Source organism: Neomonachus schauinslandi, chromosome 2, assembly GCF_002201575.2.
Source record: "Neomonachus schauinslandi chromosome 2, ASM220157v2, whole genome shotgun sequence".
Taxonomy (NCBI): domain Eukaryota; kingdom Metazoa; phylum Chordata; class Mammalia; order Carnivora; family Phocidae; genus Neomonachus; species Neomonachus schauinslandi.
In genome coordinates, this window is record NC_058404.1 from 122,440,545 (window position 1) to 122,460,674 (window position 20,130).

Genomic DNA, 20,130 nt, shown 5'->3' on the forward strand with positions numbered 1-20,130 from the left:
AGATAGATAGATAGATAGATAGATAGATAGATAGATAGATAGATAGATAGATGGTGGTGCCCCACACAGACGAAGATTAAGGAGAAAAAATTACAAGGTGAGTTTTGAACAAGTTGACTTTGAGATAACTCAGAGATATCCTAATGGAGACACATAGATGTCTTGTAGTCAGTTGTACGCCCAAGCCTAGAGTTCACCACAGCCACCCTCAGTCATAATCTAGAAGCTGTCCCTATATAAAAAGAAGTTAAAAGCCTTAGTGTAAATGAGAGAGTGGAGGGCGCCTGGCTCAGTCGGTTAAGCGTCTGCCTTCCAATCGGGTCATGATCCCACGTTCCTGCGATTGAGTCCCATTTCAGGCTCCCTACTCAACAGGGAGTCTGCTGCCCTGACCCTTCCCCCCTGCTCGTAATCTCTCTCTCACTCTTTCTCTCTTAAATAAATAAAAATCTTTAAATATATATATAATAAAAAATAAATGAGAGAGTGGCATGAAGGGAAAGCCGTTGGACAGAATTTTTTTTTAGAACATCGGCACTTCAGATACACACTGAGCAAAAAGAGCCATGAAAAAGACCGTAAAGCAGAGGAAGAGAGTGGTCTGGTAGAGCTTTTTTAATAAAATTCAGCGTTCACAACAATCAGAGTTTAAGAGTAAACTGGCAAATACTCCATCATCCCTCTTTCTCCACAATGGCCACTCCTAAACCACAGCACATCAAACACGTCCACGTTCCGGAGGCTTGGCACTCACTCGTGCCCCTCCTCGCAAAGTTCTCTCCCCGTGTTCTACCGAACGCCAATACTCCTACTCACCCTTCAAGAACAGCGGGAATAGAGCCGGGGAAGTTTCCCGAATGGGTACCTCCTTGTGTCCCCTTTACCACTCCTCACAGCTCAGTTTCCCCCTCACTGCAGAGTCATTTGAAGGGCTAGATCTTACTCATGTTGTGATCTCAAGACGCAGCGCACACGAAGTCTGTAGAAAGAGTACAAAATGGTGCAGTCCTGTTTCTCACGTGCTTCCAGTTAAATTCCTGGTTCCTCACCTTCCATAGCTCTCCTCATAAGCCTTATCTACACTGCCTGGGCTAAAGTTACAAGGGGAAAACCCCTTCCGGACACAGACGTTTCACATCTAGCTTGATGGCCTAGCCGAAACCCCTCCGACTTCAGAGCCGAGAACACCAGGGCGCGCGGTAGAGCACCGGCCGCGCCAAGCTCAGGCCCCGCCCTTCGCGCCCAAAGCCCGCCTAGCAAACCCCGCGCTCACGCTCCGGTGCAGGCGGAGGCGGGACCACGCCAGCAGCACTCCCCGCCCATGCCACGCCCCTTGCGCCAGGCGCCCTCCCCGCCCCCGTGCCCAGTACGGTGGGTCCCACCCCGGATGTTCGCAGTTCGCTGACCGAGTCCGAGACCATGGCGGCGCAGGTAGGCCTGGCGGTGCTGCGCCACCTGCTCCAAAGAAGGAGGGAACAGAGGGAAAGCGTAGGATGGAGCTGGGCCGCTAATTGCGCGGGGCACGCGGGGCTCGGCCTGTAGACAGGCATGAGCTGCCGGATTTGAAACGGTGCCTTGGGCGAGCTGCTCTACGGGAAGGAAGGGAAAGAATCTTTGTTTCGGCTCTTTACTTGAAAAGGTTTTGCTGCTTCTGGGGCAGCGGAGCGGGGTGGGGGTGGGGAGAACCGGAGAGTGGGGGGCGGGGGGGCCGGTTTCCTGCTAGAAGTGGTTTAGGAGCGCTAGTGCTTTGCGCGTGCTAAAATAACTAACTTGCTGGGGTCATATTTGGCGGGTAGCAGAACCCGCGCTCCTAACCCTTAAGGTTGCTGTGTTTCATGATTGTAATTCATAATTGAACAATTATGGGGACACCAAAGAATGTATTTGGGAAGACCCGTGGGTCCCTTTCAGTAGTAACAGTTTTGAGCATTTAAGGCACCAGAAGTTTATATCCTTTTAATTCTCCCGTGACACTTCTATGCGGTATTGTCTCCATTTTTCAGACCCAAAATTGAGGCTTAGAGGTTTGGCGTGCTTAGTGGTCACTTTAAGATAGCCAGGATTCCTGTCCAGGTCTGTCCCTGTGCGAGGAACTATCCAGGTTCCTGAAATATACAGTAGACAAGAAAGAAAGGCAGAAATATATGAATAATCAGTTTAAAGTTATTTGGTGTTTTAATGTTTTGCAAACTTTAGAAATTTTCTAGAAAGATTTAGGACCTTAAATGTTGAGGTTGAGAAGAAATGGTGAACTCTAGACGATCTTTTAGATTTAACAAATTGGCAAGTTTTCCTTATTACCAAGTGCCTTTATTCAGAGAAGGTGAAAAATTATAATCCTGTGATAGTTCAAATGTTGAAGTAGGACCATTGCCTGTGGATCTAGGGCAGAGCTTTGTTTTGCTTAGAATTGTCACTGAAAAAAAGGTTAATCTTTCAAACATTCCTGAAATGAGGGGACGGGGCATAAAAGCTTAGATTATAGATGAATTATTTATTCATGTTGCTTAAGTTCTCTAGGATCCATGGCTATTCTGAATTTGACCTTTGCGACTTTGTTTTGAGATTTATGGTACATTCCATTGAAAACAGATTGTAATGCAATGTCTGAATTTTTTCACCATCAGATTTAATATCTACACTTTAATTTTAAAAGCAATAATTTCCAGCCTCACCAGTTTACACAAGCCACTCATCTCTGTATATAGTTCAACTCTCCTTTTCCTCCACTCTGTTCTGCTAATACTGATTTGTTTTTGCAAAGCTACACAATGCTGAGGACTGTATTAGGGACTTTGTTCATTTTCATTTACTTCTCACAATAGCTTTTTGTAATTGTAGGTGTTTTATCACTATTTGTAACTCTTTCTCATCCTTTGTTATCCTAGTTAAAAGTGAAGTTTTTTCAAACCCACCAACCAAAGTTAACTCTCTTTCTCCATTTTGTGCATTTTCTCCACTTAGTGCAGGAGCACTTTATGCCTCTCCCTTTAACTTACAGTTATTGGAATTGTTGACTTTCAAGTTTGTCTCCTATAAACCCAGCAGTTTGCAACCTTTATTCTGTCAACGCATTTTATAAGCATTATGTGAACTAATCAAAACTTCCCTGTGGGGGCGGGGGGGGGGGAGGGTGTGGCAAAATAGGTGAAGGAGATTAAGAGGTTCAAACTTCCACTTATAAAATAAAGAAGTCATGGAAATGTACAGCATTGGGAATAAAGTCAATAAAATATTGTAATAACTTTGTATGGTGACAGATGATAACTAGACCTACCCATGGTGATCATTTCCTTATGTATATAAACGTCAAATCACCATGTTGTACCCCTGAAGCTAATATAATATTCAGTGTTAACTGTGCTTCAATTAAAAAAAATTTTTAACTCTCCTCATTACACCTGATTCTCTGGTAAAGGAGGAATGTACTAACTAGAATTTCTAAGGCAATGCTATGCTATAGAAATATAATACAAGTCCCATATGTAATTTTTTTTCTAGTTGCCACATTGAAATTGGATAAAAATTTCATTCATTATACAGTAATCCTCTCCCCCGCCCACCTGATCTGCTGTTTCAGTTACCCAAGGTCAACTACAGTCCGGAAGCAGGTGATCTTCCTTCTACCCATTATCAGAAAGTCAGTAGTAGCCTAACGCTACATCACAGTGCCTTTGTCACTCCGTGTCATCATCTCACATCATCACAAGAAGGATGACTGCATGCAGTACAATAAGATATTTTGAGAGAGAGACCATATTCACATAACTTATTATAATTTTTCTATTTTATTATTGTTAATCTCTTACTGTGCCTAATTTAGAAATACTCTAGGGTATATGTTAAGCATTCAGATTCCTTGGATCCTGTGCCAGACCTTACTGAATCCGATTGTCTTGAAACCTGTATTTTTTTTTTTTTTAAGATTTTATTTATTTATTAGCAGAGCGAGGGAGAGAGAGCATGAGCGGGGATGAGGGGCAAAGGGAGAGGGACAAGCAGACTCCCTGCTGAGCAGGGAGCCCAACGTGGGGCTCAATCCCAGGACCCTGAGATGATGACCCATGCCGAAGGCAGACACTTAATCCACTGAACCACCCAGGTGCTCCTGGAATCTGTATTTTCTTTTTTTTTTTTTTTAAAGATTTTATTTATTTATTTGACAGAGAGACACAGCGAGAGCGGGAACACAAGCAGGGGGAGTGGGAGAGGGAGAAGCAGGCTCCCTGCCGAGCAGGGAGCCCGATGCGGGGCTCGATCCCAGGACCCTGGGATCGTGACCTGAGCCGAAGGCAGACGCTTAACGACTGAGCCACCCAGGCGTCCCTGGAATCTGTATTCTTGATATGCTCCTGCTTATGCATTGTAGAAGGCCATTAAATACTTGCTTAATAAGACTTCTTGACCAAAAGAGGCTTTTATATCTGACCATATGGTCATCTCAATTAAATTTTTTTAGTGAACATTATTTATATGAAATCTAAAAACATGCAAAACAGTTCTCCATATCACTTCGGGGTGTAGAGTTTTTTGTGATTGTGTGATCTACTTTCTAAGATTAGCATTCGTCAGGATCTAAATTAATAAGGAATTCATTATTAGTGCAGGAGGATAAACAACTTGCTCTCTTTTGTCCCCATTTCAGGTTATCAAGTGTAAGGCTGCAGTTGCCTGGGAGGCAGGAAAGCCTCTCTCTATAGAGGAGGTGGAGGTGGCACCCCCAAAGGCTCATGAAGTTCGAATTAAGGTAATGACACATCTAAGGCACTGGAAGAGAAGACTTACAATTAGGTCTCTGGGTAGATGAATCCTCTGAGGATAAATCCCAAAGGCCAGTGTCAAGGAGAAGGTATTGAAAGTCATCCAACCTTAGAATCACAACATCCTTCTCTTATTTTTTTTTTTTTTTTTTAAGATTTTATTTATTTATTTGACAGAGAGAGACACAGCAAGAGAGGGAACACAAGCAGGGGGAGTGGGAGAGGGAGAAGCAGGCTTCCCAAGCAGGGAGCCCGATGCGGGGCTCAATCCCAGGACCCTGGGACCATGACCTGAGCCGAAGGCAGACGCTTAACGACTGAGCCACCCAGGCGCCCCCATCCTTCTCTTATTTTACCCCCTTCACTTTTGCAGCTCTTCTCTCCGTCTTTTTAGCTTTGATGTTGAGCTCAGCAGCCTTCCCCAGGGATCACTGGATTATTGCAATTTATCTTCCATAGCTTGTGTTTAAGATGAATTTGTAAGATGCTCTCTTTTCTCCTGATCGCATGACTTAAAACAAATGATGACACATTAGAAACAAAAGTGGAATTGGTCTTCAGACTCATTAGAGGCAGTTTCAAATAAGATTTGGGAAGAGGCTCCTGATTTGACTGGAGCAACAAGCAAGTGAAGTCCACTTGCTTAGAGAGCTTTAAAATGTACTGAAACTTGCAGGCAAGGCCTTGATTCAGGGGAGCCATCAGTCTAGTCCTGCTCAGCCTCTGCTGTGGCAGAGAAAGGAAGTTACCCATGGAGAGAGGGATATTGCACAAGGCAGCCTCCTGGGTATTTTTAGCATTCTCTCTTGTTTTGATGTAAAAGTAATACTTTAAAGTAGTGGCCATTGAATAAAACTAACATTCTAGAAAAGGTAAGCTTTTTTTGCTGTGAATTAGAGTATACTTTCCCCATCCCACCTCCAAACACTCATGCTCCCAGGAATCAAATAACAAGTGGAGGAGCCCACAGCCAAATAACTTTTCAAAATCCTTTTCAGCCTGGACCCAGGAATCTGAAATCTTACACAGTTAATACATTTTTCTCTAAGTTCAGACATTAACCTGATTGTGACTTTGCCACTGAAAAAGAAAATGTGTCCTGGGATATACTAAGATGAGCTGTATGGGAAACTACTAACAAATAGCAGATATATAGGTGAGAAACAAAGAAGCATAAATAGAAACACTCCACGATTTCATTTTTTTTTTTTAAGATTTTATTTATTTGAGAGAGCGCACAAGCAGAAGGAGTGGCAGAGGGAGAGAGAGAAGCAGACTCCCCGCTGAGCAGGGAGCCCAATGCAGGGCTCGATCCCAAGACCCTGGGATCATGACCTGAGCCGAAGGCAGACACTTAACCAACTGAGCCACCCAGGTACCCCTCCAGGATTTCTTTTCTGTGCTTTTAGTGGTTCCTCTCCACACCTGGAGGCACAGTGCCCATAAAATCACCGCGTTTACTTGCTCTTGCTAGCCTGCACTGGAAAGGAGTTAGATGTACCATTTCCTTTGCATATAAACACACCATTACTTTTATGGATCACTAAAAAATGCTGTCAATTCTAATCGTTAAGATGCCACAGATTATAAGCACGTGTTGATGGTAAAGAGGTTAAAATATCAAAGAAACGTATCTTAGAATCAGTGAAATAGGGTATTAAAAATGCCTTGCCTTTGACCTGTATCTCACTCTGAATTGCGTGCAAACACACACGCCCTTTAATATCCTGCTAGATTATTGCTACCGCAGTTTGCCACACCGATGCCTATACCCTGAGTGGGGCTGATCCTGAAGGGAGTTTTCCAGTGATCCTGGGACATGAAGGTGCTGGAATTGTGGAAAGTGTTGGCGAAGGAGTGACTAAGCTGAAGGCAGGTGAGGAGGATATTTGAACCACTTAATTTCATAATTTCAACTTATTTCTGCAAGGAAATTACATTTCCATTAAGTGATACATTGTTTCTTCGTGAACAAGTTATCACCTGAGTCATTTGTCAAGAACAATTTTATTCCTTATCTGGGAAGCACAAATATTGGAGAGGTTTTTTCCTTTTGGATTTTGCAGACTACTGTTCATCTGAAAGTATTTATTTCCAAAGCCAGTTTTGACCAATTAAACAAGAATTTTTAAAGATTCATCAGTGAGTCAGTATTTTGAAGCCCGTGACCTTGTTTTCCAGTTATAATTTTAAGAGCTTCATTTCAATCAAAATTTTGAAAACGTATTTCTTGTATAGTCAGTGTCTGAATGATGTTATGTAGGTAAAGTTCTAAGTTGAAGTTGTTAACTTTGCAAAGCCACATGAGTTGACAGGAGTGGAAGTTTGCAGGGGCTGATGTATCCATTTAGAAACAGATGCTCCGTATTCAGGATAATGTCTTCGCATTTGTCTCCCAGGTGATACTGTCGTCCCACTTTACATCCCACAGTGTGGAGAATGCAAATTTTGTCTAAACCCTAAAACAAACCTTTGCCAGAAGATAAGGTTAGTATCTTTGTTATTTTATTCTTAAAATAGTAAGTAATTATGGCACAGTCTATCCAGAATATTCTACATGAATTATTTCATTTCAGCTTTATGGCAGCCTCATTATCACTGGTATCCCCATTTTCATACATGAGAAAATTAAGACTCAAATTAAGTGATTTACCCAATATCATAACTATCAGATAAAACAGAATTTTCTGAACCCATTCTCCTTACATAACACTGGGCTAAATTTGCCAAAATAGAAATTAAGGAGGGACATGCTTATGAAATCAAATGAAATCATTTTTATGAGCCATATTATTGTCTATGAAATCCAAGTAATAAAACTCATAAGGTTCCTAGGAAGATAACAAGAGATAACATAACCCCTTGACACAGAAAAGGTGGTTATTTTATTGTAATAAGGTAGCAGCACTTACCTTACTACAGGCAATTTAAGATCTCCTTGTATTCCCCTTTTTTTACTCTTCTTATTGAGGTAGAACATATGTAATAAAGTACTTAGTCTAGAAATCTTAAGTGTACGCTCCACGAATTGTTATGTATATACTCACCTAATGGTTAGATAGAGAACCTTTCCAGCACCCTACAGAGTCATTCGTATCCCTTCCACGTCAGTACCTGCCTCCCTCAAAGGGAACCACTGTTCTGATTTCTTTTGCTACAGGACTTCATATAAATAGAATCACATACTGTGTGCTCTTTTGTCTGGTTTCTTTCATTCATAATGTCTATGAGATGTATCCAAGTTGCTCTGTGCATCAGTTCTTTTTGTTGCTCTGCCACATTTCATTCCTTTATCTCTATTTATCCTTTCCCCTGTTGATGGACATTTAAGTTGCTCCTTAAATGTTTGGGGCTGTTGTGATTCATTCCGCCGTGAATATTCTTGTGCATATCTTTTAGTGATGAATATATGCACTACTTTCTCTTGGGTATTTTCCTAGGGTTGGAATTGCTGAGTGTAATATTGTGATTTCATTTAGATGACCAATTTTATATTTCTCATATGTATTTGGTGTTCTGCCATGGTTTCTGGCTCATAGCTACTAAAACCCTTGGAATTTCCTTTACGTGGGCTATAAGGGTGTCTTTGTTATATTAGTGAAGGTGACTTTTGGAAAACCGTTAGGAAACCTGTGGATGGCCTGGCCTTTGGTAAGGGAAAAGGGGCTGTTGAGGTTGAATCAGCCAATGGCCAATGACAGTCAGTCATAACTATAATTAAGCTTCCATAAAACCCCAAAAGGACTGAGTTCAGAGAGCTTTGGGGCTGTTGAACACATGGAGATTGGGGAGAGTGACATACCTGTAGAGTATGTGGAAGCTCCTCAGCTTTTCCCCATACCTCCTATGCTTCTCTTCATCTGGCTGTTGATTCATATTCTTTATCATATCCTTTAATAACGTAAGTGTTTCCATGAGTTCTATGAGCTGCTTTGGGGAATTAAAAGAACCTAAGGAGGAAGTCTTTGGAACCTCTGATCTGTAGCTTCTGGGTCAGAAGCATAGGTAGCATGGGGCACCTGGGTGGCTCAGTCAGTTGAGCTTCCTACCCTTGGTTTCAGCTCAGGTCGAGCCCTGTGGCAGGATCTGCACTCAGCGCCGAGTCTGCTTGAGATTCTCTACCTCACCCTCTGCCCCTCCCCCAAGTTGTATGCGCACATGCACGCACTCTCTTTCTCTGTCAAATAAAATCTTAAAAAAAAAAAAAAAAAAGCACTGATTAACAGCCTGGAGCTTGCAGCTGGCTTCTGAAGCGGAGGGTAGGAGGCAGTCTTGTAGGACTGAGTCCTTAACCTGTGGAACCTGATGGCTATCTCCACGTAGCTGCTGTTAGAATTGAGTTGAATTCTCAGACACCCTGCTGGTGTCCAAGAATTGTTCAGTGTTGTGTGTGAGGGAACACACCCCCAGGCCCACATTGGAATTGGGTCCATGACCTAGAAGATTGAGTCACATATGGAAAATCCATGTGTTCTTATTATTTGTTTTCTAGTGCCATTGACAAAATTAGTTTATATTTTTGGGAAACAAGATTCCATTTACTTTATAACATAAGTCCAGTTAGTTTTGGCAAAGCTAGAACCAAAATAAATTTTGTTTTGAAAGGTAATTTCAAACACTGTTTAAAAGCTTGGGACCGATCAAGTATAATAATGGTAATGGGCTTTTTGTGGCTGTCGGTAGCGTTTTAGAGGGACAAGTCCTTTCAGAGCATAAAATGTATCCCATGTCACCTTTTGTTCAAGAAAGTCCTCTGGGACAGAAGTGATTTCGTACATCAAGGAAGGCTAAACAAACTTAAATTGCTCTCTTAAAGATTTAAGTTATTTGTGGTAGAGCTTTGTCACATAGTTTGTTTCTGGTCATGTTTTTCTCTCAAAGGAAATGTATTTACTCTTGAGTCTAGAGGCAATCCATTTTCTTTTCATCTGTGTATTTGTTTATTCTGTGTATTCCAAAAGATTAGCCTAAGAATGTACATCAAATTATAGTGCGTTGTTTTTGCTAAAAATAACAAATATTAAGCACCCTGTGCCAGGCACAATGTTAATGCCTTATATAACATTTGATTTTTATAGTAGTCTATAAGGAAGATATTATTGTGTCTTTCCATTTTATAGTGAGGAAACTAAGGCACAAAGGTTAATTTACTGGCCCAAGATCACACTGGATTTGAACCCAACTGTGTTTGACTTTAGGGCCTGTACTCCTAAGCAGGACATTACGTTACCTATCTATTTAGAATGTCAAAAATAATTTTTGATACCATTTATCATACTGGTTGCCTTTGTGAGGTTTTTTTTTCTTCATCCTTCATTAGTGTTACCAACTACACAGGCAAAAAACAAAGAGAACGAAAACTTGAATCCTTGAGGACTATTTTGAAAAAAGCCTCCAGAAAGATCTAAATTAGCCAGTGTGGCTATCTATTTTCATCACCTGATCTGCATAATTGCTCATAATCTCTGCTTGTGTAGATTCTGGTTTTGGCTCTGTGCTTTCAGAAGTTATATTTGCTCACAGTTTTATGACGGATTTTTAAAATTATTTCATCTGATCCATAAGTTGTGTCTGTTAAATTTATTTCAATACCCAACAGTAAGATCCAGGAGGATATTGAATGTTGGAAAAGATATATAAGAATATAAGTCTTTCTTAAGTTTCCCTAATAAGGCATTGCCGAAAGGTGCTAAATTATTAATAAATACATTAGAAATTAGACTTTGGGGGTCACCTGGGGTGACGCAGTTGGTAAAGTGTCCAGCTCTTGTTTTCAGCTCAGGTCATGATCTCAGGGTCGTGAGATGAGCCCCACATTGGGCTCTGTGCTAAGCACAGAGTCTGCTTGAGTTCTCCCTCTCCCTCTGCCCCTCCTGCTCATGTATGCCCATGGTCTCTCTGGCACGTGTGCGTGCTGTCTCTCTCTCTAAAATAAATCTTTTTTTTTTTTTTTTTAAGATTTTATTTGAGAGAGAGAGAGAGCATGAGCGTGGAGGGGGTGAGAGGGAGAAGTAGACTCCCCAGTGAGCATGGAGCCCAATGTGGGACACGATCTGGGACTCTGGGATCATGACCTGAGCCGAAGGCAGTCGTTAACCAGTTGAGCCACCCAGGCACCCCCTGAAATAAATCTTTAAAAAAAAAAAAAAGAAATTAGACTTTGGGTCTTAGTACACTTTTCTGTCTGTCATATTTAAAATTGATTTCTTTTTCCTGTGCATTTTGGGAAACCTGATTTTACCCTGCCTTTTTCCTTTTTTATTTTCTTTAGAGTTACTCAGGGAAAAGGATTAATGCCAGATGGTACTAGCAGATTTACTTGCAAAGGAAAGACAATTTTACATTACATGGGAACCAGCACATTTTCTGAATACACAGTTGTGGCTGATATCTCTGTTGCTAAAATTGATCCTTTAGCACCTTTGGATAAAGTCTGCCTTCTGGGTTGTGGCATTTCAACTGGTTATGGTGCTGCTGTGAACACTGCCAAGGTAAGAGATTGGCCTGGATTTTAGCATCTGCCTTCTGATTTGATACAACAGAGCTTTGCTAGAATAGTGAACTTGGCCCGGTGTGTAAGAAACCTAGTGATTTCCTTGACACTTGGGCAATGAGTACCTAATAGACTGTCTTTCCTGTTAGGTGGAGCCTGGCTCTATTTGTGCCATCTTTGGCCTAGGAGGAGTTGGACTGGCGGCTATCATGGGCTGTAAGGTGGCTGGTGCATCCCGGATCATTGGTGTGGACATCAATAAAGATAAATTTGCAAGGGCCAAGGAGTTTGGAGCCTCTGAATGTATTAACCCCCAGGACTTCAGTAAACCCATCCAGGAAGTGCTCATTGAAATGACTGACGGGGGAGTGGACTATTCCTTCGAGTGTACTGGTAACGTGAAAGTCATGGTAAGTATGTTTTGCTTCATTCCTTTTTTTTTTTTTTCCCTCTAGCTTTATTGTAAGAATAGATCATGTAATACATATGCAAAATATGTATTAATTGACTGTTTATATTATTGGTAAGGCTCCCAGTCCACAGTAGGCTGTTGGTTAAATTTTGGGGGAATCAACAGTTATATGTGAATTTTCGACTGCGCAGGGGGTGGGCGTCCCAAGCCCTGTGTGTTGTTCAGGGGTTAGCTGTACATCCACTTTACTAACCTCGAGCAACAACTTCTCTAAAGCTCAGTTTCCTCTTCTGTAAAATGCAGACACAGTAATGACACCACCTTGACACAGAGTAGATGCTCAGCAGGAGTGTTACTGTTCTCCACCTGCTTCCTTTATTAAAGTCTTCAGAATTTTGAACTAGGATTTATTTTAAAAACTAGACAGCAAGAGGCGCCTGGGTGGCTCAGTCGGTTAAGCATCTGCCGTCGGCTCAGGTCATGATCCCGGGGTCCTGGGATCAAGCCCCAATGTTGGGCTCCATGCTCCACGGGGAACCTGCTTCTCCCTCTCCCTCTGCCTGCTGCTCCCCACCCCCCCCCCCGTTTGTGCTCTGTCTCTATGTCAAATAAATAAATAAAATCTTAAAAAAAAAAAGCTAGACAGCAAATAAAAGCTTTTAAATTCTTTCATTTTGTGTTAATATTTAGCCAGGTTAATAGTTTTTTTTTTTGAGGGCGCCTGGGTGGCTCAGATGGTTGAGCGTCTGCCTTCGGCTCAGGTCATGATCCCAGGGTCCTGGGATCGAGTCCCGCACTGGGCTCTCTGCTCCTTGGGAGCCTGCTTCTCCCTCTGCCGCGCTCTCTCTCTCTCTCTCTCTGTCTTTCATGAATAAATAAATAAAAATCTTTAATTAAAAAAATAAATTAATAATAATAATAATTTTTTTTGAAAAAACTGTTTAATGAAATTACGTTTACCAAATAGTGTGATCACTTTGTGTGATTTTTTTAGAAGCTCTGTACTGCCACTCTTTCCTCCCAAAGCTACTTTGCTGATATTCTCAGCAGAATGCACTGACTTGTGTGATTCGGTCCTGCCCCTGTCTGCAGAGAGCCGCGCTGGAGGCCTGCCACAAAGGCTGGGGCGTCAGCGTCATAGTCGGGGTCGCTGCCTCGGGTGAAGAAATCGCCACTCGCCCATTTCAGCTGGTAACAGGCCGCACGTGGAAAGGCACTGCCTTTGGAGGTAATTCAGTGCATGAGCACATTTTCTCTTTTGTTATTTCCATTGGCAGAATTTTCATCCCAGACTGATTTGTTTTAACGAGAATTTTCATGGACTACCTTCTCATCATAAGTTGTTGCATAGTTATTTTAATAAGAAGGTTTCCTATTCAATCAGTATTCACCCCTGGGGCTGGGGAGATGCTCAGCTTCCTCTGAAGCATGAGATCCCTTTTTGCACACACAAAAATCAGTATCCTGTTGATGAGGAAATAGTTGGGGGTAGGGCAGGAGTGAGAAGTTGGCTCGAGGGTACGCAAACAATGGTGTCAGCCCCACTGCTATGTTGTGGACTGAGATTATCGGCATTTCTCCTCAGTGTTCCCGAGCGTGGTTATCGCTGCATGTGATTGTAGCTCTGTCTACATACTACTGACCTCAGCAGTAACCAGTACAAAGTCTTTAAACTGAAAATACCGTATTAGACCAAACCTGGTAACAGAATTGAAAAGCTGCCAGACTGATCATTTTTCCCTTTTGTGATCCTAAAAAGTATACGGTCGGCTGGGGTTGCCTAACTACTGGTAGAATGCTGAAAAAGCATTTCCATCTTTTCCGTGCTTGCTCAGCTGGGAAGCACAAATCATGCTTTTATATCCCAACAATTATGAATGAATGAAATCTCGTGTTTTCATAGGTTTTTAAATATATATATCTATAGATATATATACATACACACACACACTCCTATATGTATATATATATATATATATTTATATTCTCGCTATCCTTTTAGGGGGGAAAAATCACATTGCATGAGTTTTTAATCTGTATTTAACAAAGTGTCTCTTAAGATCCCCATCCTCATATTATGTCCACTTTTTTGAACGCCAGAGGAAAAGATCAGGAAAGTATGAGGGGTTTAGCCCAAGTTTTCTGTCTTTGTACTATAGAATTCACCATAAGAAAATGTCAAGGGGCACCGTGGTGGTGCAGTCTGTTAAGTGTCTGACTCTTGGTGTCGGGTCAGGTCATGATCTCAGGGTTGTGAGATAAAGCCCTGCATCGGGCTCAGCTCAGTCAGCTTGCAGATTCTCTTTCTCTCTCCCTCTGCCCCTCTCCTGACTCAGGCGAGCTCACTCTCCCTCAAATAAATAATAAAATCTTAAAAAAAAAAAAAAATTTATATTAAAAAAGAAATGTAAAGCTGACTAAACTTGCCTTTCCAACTAGATGTATGCTTCACTTGAGTATCTTAGAATAGACTTTTAAGGCCACACATCCTCCCAGGTCCTTAACTATATTGGAAAGGGCATTCTAAGCCTGGGAGACTGAGCCAGGGGGTTTGATCCTAACCTCTCACTGGAGCCTCATCCTCCCAGCTCATGCTGGTTGGGAAATAAGCTGGAGCATTAGGGCCCAATGGGTGTTGTTAAAATATGACCCACAGATGGAAATAGAAGTTTGGGTCTAGAGAATAGTGGTGGCTGTACTTGTCTCAGTTACCAGGAGATTTAAAGGAGAAAGAAGGGGTACCTGGCGGGCTCAGTGGGTAGAGCATGTGACTTGATCTTGGGGTCATGTGTTCAAGCCCCATGTTGGGCATGGAGCCTACAATGAATCAATATTATATAATTTTTTTTTTTTAAGATTTTATTTATTTATTTGAGAGAGAGAGAGACAGCGAGAGAGGGAACACAAGCAGGGGGGAGAGGGAGAAGCAGGATTCCCACGGAGCAGGGAGCCCGATGCAGGACTCAATCCCAGGACCCTGAGATCATGACCTGAACCGAAGTCAGACGCTTAACGACTGAGCCACCCAGGCGCCCCTAAATACAATTTTTTTTAAAAAAAGGAAAAGGGACGCCTGGGTGGCTCAACCATTAAGCGTCTGCCTTCGGCTCACGTCATGATCCCAGGGTCCTGGGATCGAGCCCCTCATCGGGCTCCCTGCTCCACGGGAAGCCTGCTTCTCCCTCTCCCACTCCCCCCGCTTGTGTTCCCTCTCTTGCTGTCTCTCTCTGTCAAATAAATAAAATCTTAAAAAAAAAGAAAAAGCCCCGCAGTTTTTAGGGGAAGAATAATTGGTAGAAGATATAAGGAGGGAGGTTTGGAAAGGGCTCAAAAGAGGTTTGAAATGAGCTACAAAGTGTCCCTAGTTTAAAAGGTGGAAAGGCTTCTTTGTCGATTTATTATGTCCTTCAATATAAGTGAAAGACTGAAGGACCTGATTTTGTTTAATATCTTAAGTAGCTAGGGCGCCTGGATGGCTCAGTTGTTAAGTGTCTGCCTTCAGTTCAGATCATGGTCCCAGGGTCTTGGGATCGAGTCCCACATCGGGCTCCCTGCTGAGCAGGAAGCCTGCTTCTCCTTCTCCCACTCCCCCTGCTTGTGTTCCTGCTCTCACTTTGTCTCTCTCTGTCAAGTAAATAAATAAAATCGTTAAAAATAAAATCTTAAGTAGCTAAAAATTTCCCACTGTTGTTTTCAGTTTCACAGTTTTCTAGGGTGAGATGCTGTCCCTAATTTCATTGTTAAACTTAAAACCAAAGGAGTAAAGTCATGTATCACATCAGTTTTATTCTTCCTTGAATTTCATGATTACAGAAATCTGTTACCGACCTAAATAAGTTTGGTGTAAGACTTCCAGAGTTCTGTGCTAGGTAGTTTAAAATTTTGTCTCAATTTGCTAAAAACTTAATGAGATTTTAGTAAATCTTAATACAGAAAAAGGAAAACACTCAGAAGGCATTTCCTGTTTTCTTAGCTAAAGACATACATTAAATTCTTCCTCCTCTCTGCTGATTTTGAAGTTCTTCATTCCTTTTTAATTCATGATAAAATTCTCTTAAATGTCTGTCACCCACTAAGTAATAAGCATACTGTAAAGATTTTTGGGAGAATTAATAGATGTATGATTTCTTTTAGGATGGAAGAGTGTGGAAAGTGTCCCGAAGTTGGTGTCTGAATATATGTCCAAAAAGATAAAGGTTGATGAATTTGTGACTCATAATCTGTCTTTTGACCAAATTAACAAAGCCTTTGAACTGATGCATTCAGGCAAGAGGTAAGCTTCCTCTTTGGCTATATATTATAAAATGTAGTAATGATTTAGGGTTTATGTAGGAAGGGTAAAAAAAGATAGTTTTAGTGGTCTTAAAAGATATCCGTTAAAACCTGTTTATTGCTTCCTTCTCTTACAGCATTCGAACTGTTGTAAAGCTTTAAATTCAGCAGAGAAAACCTGTTCATCCTTGTACCGAAGTCTTGTGGTCCAGCTGGAACAGCCAGACAAGCAGGGAGATCTTCCAAGTTCACAGCCTCTTAGACATTCTAGACCTTCTAGACCTTCTCTACTACTACTTCTAGAGTAACCTACTCTAGGCAATAATATTTTTTGTATAATTCATAAATCTCTAATCAAGGACAAGGCTAATACAGTCATAAATCTGTTTTCTGAACTCTCCTTCACATGTATAATTGCCAACTCATTAAGGAATATCCTAACATAATAAAAGTAATTTCTGTGTATATGTAGACATTGTCATCTCTGTTTTATGCTGACTTCATTCTCATGGTTCCTGTCCCCATAATTTTCATTCTTTACAGGAAAGCTAGAGAAAACGGGGCAGTGGTGAGTATCTGAACCTTGCCTTCTTCCATCCTCAGTAATTTTTGCTTAACTTTTCGGAGTTGCTGGCCCATTTACTAAACACAGATATCCTCACCGTCGGGGGCAAAGTTAATCAGGATCCAAGTCTCAGCCCCTGTGAGATTACATTCTTGAGAACAGATACCATGCCGTGTTTAGACTCACACTCCCAATTCCCAGTACGGCATCTGGCCCACACTGGGCACTAAACTTCATTGACAAAACTACTTCTGGGCATAAAAAGGTGTATGTGTGTTGGTGGCAGCTTCTATGAACTCTTTCAAGTATGTAAAAAAATATATACTGAATTTCAGAGTTCCCAGGCACTTTTCAAATCTTAACATTTACCACGTCTGGACACATTGCCTTTCCTCTCCAGAGGTTTTTTATGAATTATCTGTCCACATCCTTTTCCTCACCACCCAGAATTTGGTGTTCTTCACTCTCATGCATATTGTTACACTTTTACTATACATATCCCTTAACCCTCTAGTCTTTGGTATTGAAAACCTGATACTGTCTCATTCTGCAGCTTTCATTTTTTACTCATTATGGTGTGATGAATCCATGTGATGCTCTCATACACTAATTTTAATACTGTGCAACAGTATTCAGTTATATGAAATAACATAACATCTGCTGTCCAAATGATGGCATAAAGCAGCTTCCAGAGCTGTTTCTGTCTTGCTAACACTGGTGAAACATTGTACATCTTGTTCATTGTGTTAGTTACTTAGGATATATAGCTGATCCTTGAACAACATGGGTTTGAACTGCACAGATCCACTTACACATGGATTTTTTACATTATGGTATTGTAAATGTATTTTCTCTTAACATTTTTTCTCTAGCTTACTTTGTTGTAAGAATACTGTTTGTAATACATACATAAAAAATGTGTTAATCAACTGTTCTCTTAAGGCTTCCAGTCAAAAGTAAGCTGTTAGTAAAGCTTTTGGGGAGTCAGAAGTAATACGTGGATTTTCAAATACCTGGAGGGTCAGCGGCCCTAACCCTTGCATTGTGCAAGAGTCAATAGGATAAGCACATCTTGACTAGAAATTGCCGGATTGTTCCTCAAAATGGTTGAAAACTTTTGCAAGTGAGATGGGCGTGAAATGATATTTCGTTACTTTACCTGGCATTCCCCTCAGTTACTGAAGTACTATTGTACATTTGTATTTCCTTTTTTGTGAAGTATCCGTTCACATCCTTTGCTCCTTTTTCTATTGGATTAGTTATCTTTTTCCGAGTACTTCTTAGAGGAGTTACTATAGATGTCAATCCTTCGTCAGTTTTATATCTTATTTTAATGTATCTTATTTTTAATATAGTCAAATCAGTCTTTTTGTGGTGCTCTTAAGTAACGTTTACATTTTTATTCTGAGCAATATAAAGAAGCAAAAATGATTCATAGTCTTCCCATCCAGGTAATCCATTGACATTGAAAAAAAAACATAAAACAACATATCTGAGAGAAAATTACATAAGAAAGAAGAGCAACACTCCCCTCCCACAATAAAAATAGTTGACTGCTGTTAAGTTTATATATCTTCCCAGAATTTTCAATGCATGTTAATACCACTTACACATACCCTTTAAAATTACACAAAGCATACTGCAGACTGTATCAGCACATTGCATATGCCATGCACATACATCTCTTGGTTGGACTGAAGCCATGTGCTTTTTTTAAAGATTATATTTATTTGACAGAGAGAGACACAGAGAGAGGGAACACAAGCAGGGGGCGTGGGAGAGGGAGAAGCAGGCTTCCCGCTGAGCAGGGAGCCTGATGCAGGGCTCCATCCCAGGACCCTAGGACCATGACCCGAGCCAAAGGCAGACGCTTAACGACTGAGCCACCCAGGTGCCCCTATTTTAATACTTTTGATCGATGTGGCTTAATTGCTCCTATAAAAAGGTTGTGTTCCTGAGCACTATTTAGTTGACTGAAAAGTAGAAAAGTGGCAATTGTGGTCAGGACCTCCTTTTTGGATCTTTAGTGTAGGGCCAGGCAGTGCAATCTAGTTTTTCATTTTACCTAGAGGGCTGGAGTTGCACCAGGGGCCCAAATGGCCCCAAACTATTGCCCTGAGAAAACTGGAAGAAGAAATTAAAACTAGCTTGTACTGAAGCTATAAGAAATAGGCTTTTAATCAGGTTTGATTTAGCCTAGCCTTCCAGGAACAAAGTATATTATTACCTTGAGCAATTGCACTAAGAAAATGGACATGTAGGATAATAATGGAGAGCTAGTAATTCTTTAAAAAGTCTTTATCCCCATTACTTTTCTTCTCATATAATGAGGTATACACAAATGAGATGGCATTTTTATGTTCACCAATGTGAGAAAGTAAAGCTATTTTAAAATATAAAATAAATAACTCCATTTCTTGTAGCTGGCCAATTAGGGAGTTTACTTTTCATTTCTGTCACCGTTAAGTACATACTCTTGAGCCAGCTAATCGGTTTAACAAGTATGAGCATTTCCTGGCTGAAAGCACAATTGTCTCTTTTCAGAGAATTAGTAGAAACAGTCAAGTTTGTAAGATCCTTATTATAAAGATTCTTGGATCATGGGACTATAAAGCCTTTTCAAGATCCTTTTAATACACCCTCTTAGATGGCATCTAGAATGTTATGTATAATGCTAGACAAAATAGGTTTTGGAAGAAGGTATAGATAAAACACGGCTAAAATCCATTCACTACGTGCATGTCAGCAAATCTTGTTGTCCGAAATTAGGAGTCTACCACTTTAGAAGTATTGCTGGGAATTTTTTTTAAGTATCTTAAACTACTTTCTTGGACAGATACATAATTTTAACAGAAATGGCCCACCCATTGTGTATTTCATGAAAGCTAGTAAAAGGTACTTTTAAGTACCTAAAATTTTACAGTATTAAGAACTAACTTTAGCAGCTCCTGGGTGCTCAGTCGGTTAAATGTCCAACTCTTGGTTTCGGCTCAAGTTGTATCTTATGGGTCATGGGATTGGCCCTGCATCGGGCTCTGCGTTCAGAGGGGAGTCTGCTTGAGATTCTCTCCCTCTGCCCCTCCCCCCACTCATGCTCACACTGTTTCTCTCAAAATAAAAACAAAAAAAACTAACTTTAAACATCCTTTTTACTGAAAATTTTTCCTATTCCTAGCTAACATTTTCAAATCTTGCTTGCATATCCATTTTCAGCATGTGCTATTCTATTTAACCCTACTGATGTTCACTGGAGTAAGATTGTCCATATACAGACTATGTCTGACTTGGAACAAGTTCTTTATTATATGCACAGAACCAGCCTATAAAGTATGAACATATAGAATGATGAGGTTGTGGGGGATGGAGGCAGGGGAAAACTGTATTATATCCAAAACTCTGTCACAGGGAACCAGCTCATGTGTGTACAACTTAAACCAAACAAAAAATGCTCCAAAAAACATACATAATGCTATTTCCATTTATCCCATTTGAGTGCAAAATTATACATAGCTGGTAATTCTCAAAACGTTTGTTGATTTGGGGATAGAGGGAACATATTTTCCATGCACAGAATGCTTGAGAACATTTTCTGCTTGGCTACCAATCTGCCAATTAAGCTGGTGATCAA

General features: G+C 40.9%; 1 protein-coding gene and 1 long non-coding RNA gene across 4 annotated transcripts in view; one reads left to right on the forward strand and one right to left on the reverse strand.

Moving 5' to 3' along the window:
• The window catches only part of LOC110572114, a 30,831-nt gene extending 29,616 nt beyond the window's left edge, over positions 1-1,215 (reverse strand). For both annotated transcript variants that reach the window (XR_002479831.1, XR_002479832.1), the window contains exon 1: positions 817-1,215. This is a non-coding gene — a long non-coding RNA (uncharacterized LOC110572114). The remainder of the gene's footprint in view (positions 1-816) is intronic.
• A 159-nt stretch (positions 1,216-1,374) lies between these two features.
• LOC110572115 (alcohol dehydrogenase class-3) lies at positions 1,375-16,394 on the forward strand. 2 transcript variants are annotated; one of them, XM_044912667.1, is made up of 9 exons: positions 1,375-1,431; positions 4,646-4,747; positions 6,495-6,636; positions 7,160-7,247; positions 11,032-11,251; positions 11,403-11,667; positions 12,807-12,893; positions 15,800-15,938; positions 16,075-16,394. In XM_044912667.1, the coding sequence occupies exons 1-9, from the start codon at positions 1,420-1,422 to the stop codon at positions 16,097-16,099; spliced, it is 1,080 nt and encodes a 359-aa protein (XP_044768602.1). In that variant the 5' UTR covers positions 1,375-1,419; the 3' UTR covers positions 16,100-16,394. The 2 variants fall into 2 exon arrangements, with proteins under 2 accessions (XP_044768602.1, XP_021536061.1); XM_021680386.2 differs by having other exon boundaries at positions 11,403-11,663; positions 12,758-12,893.
• Positions 16,395-20,130: the final 3,736 nt, after the last annotated feature.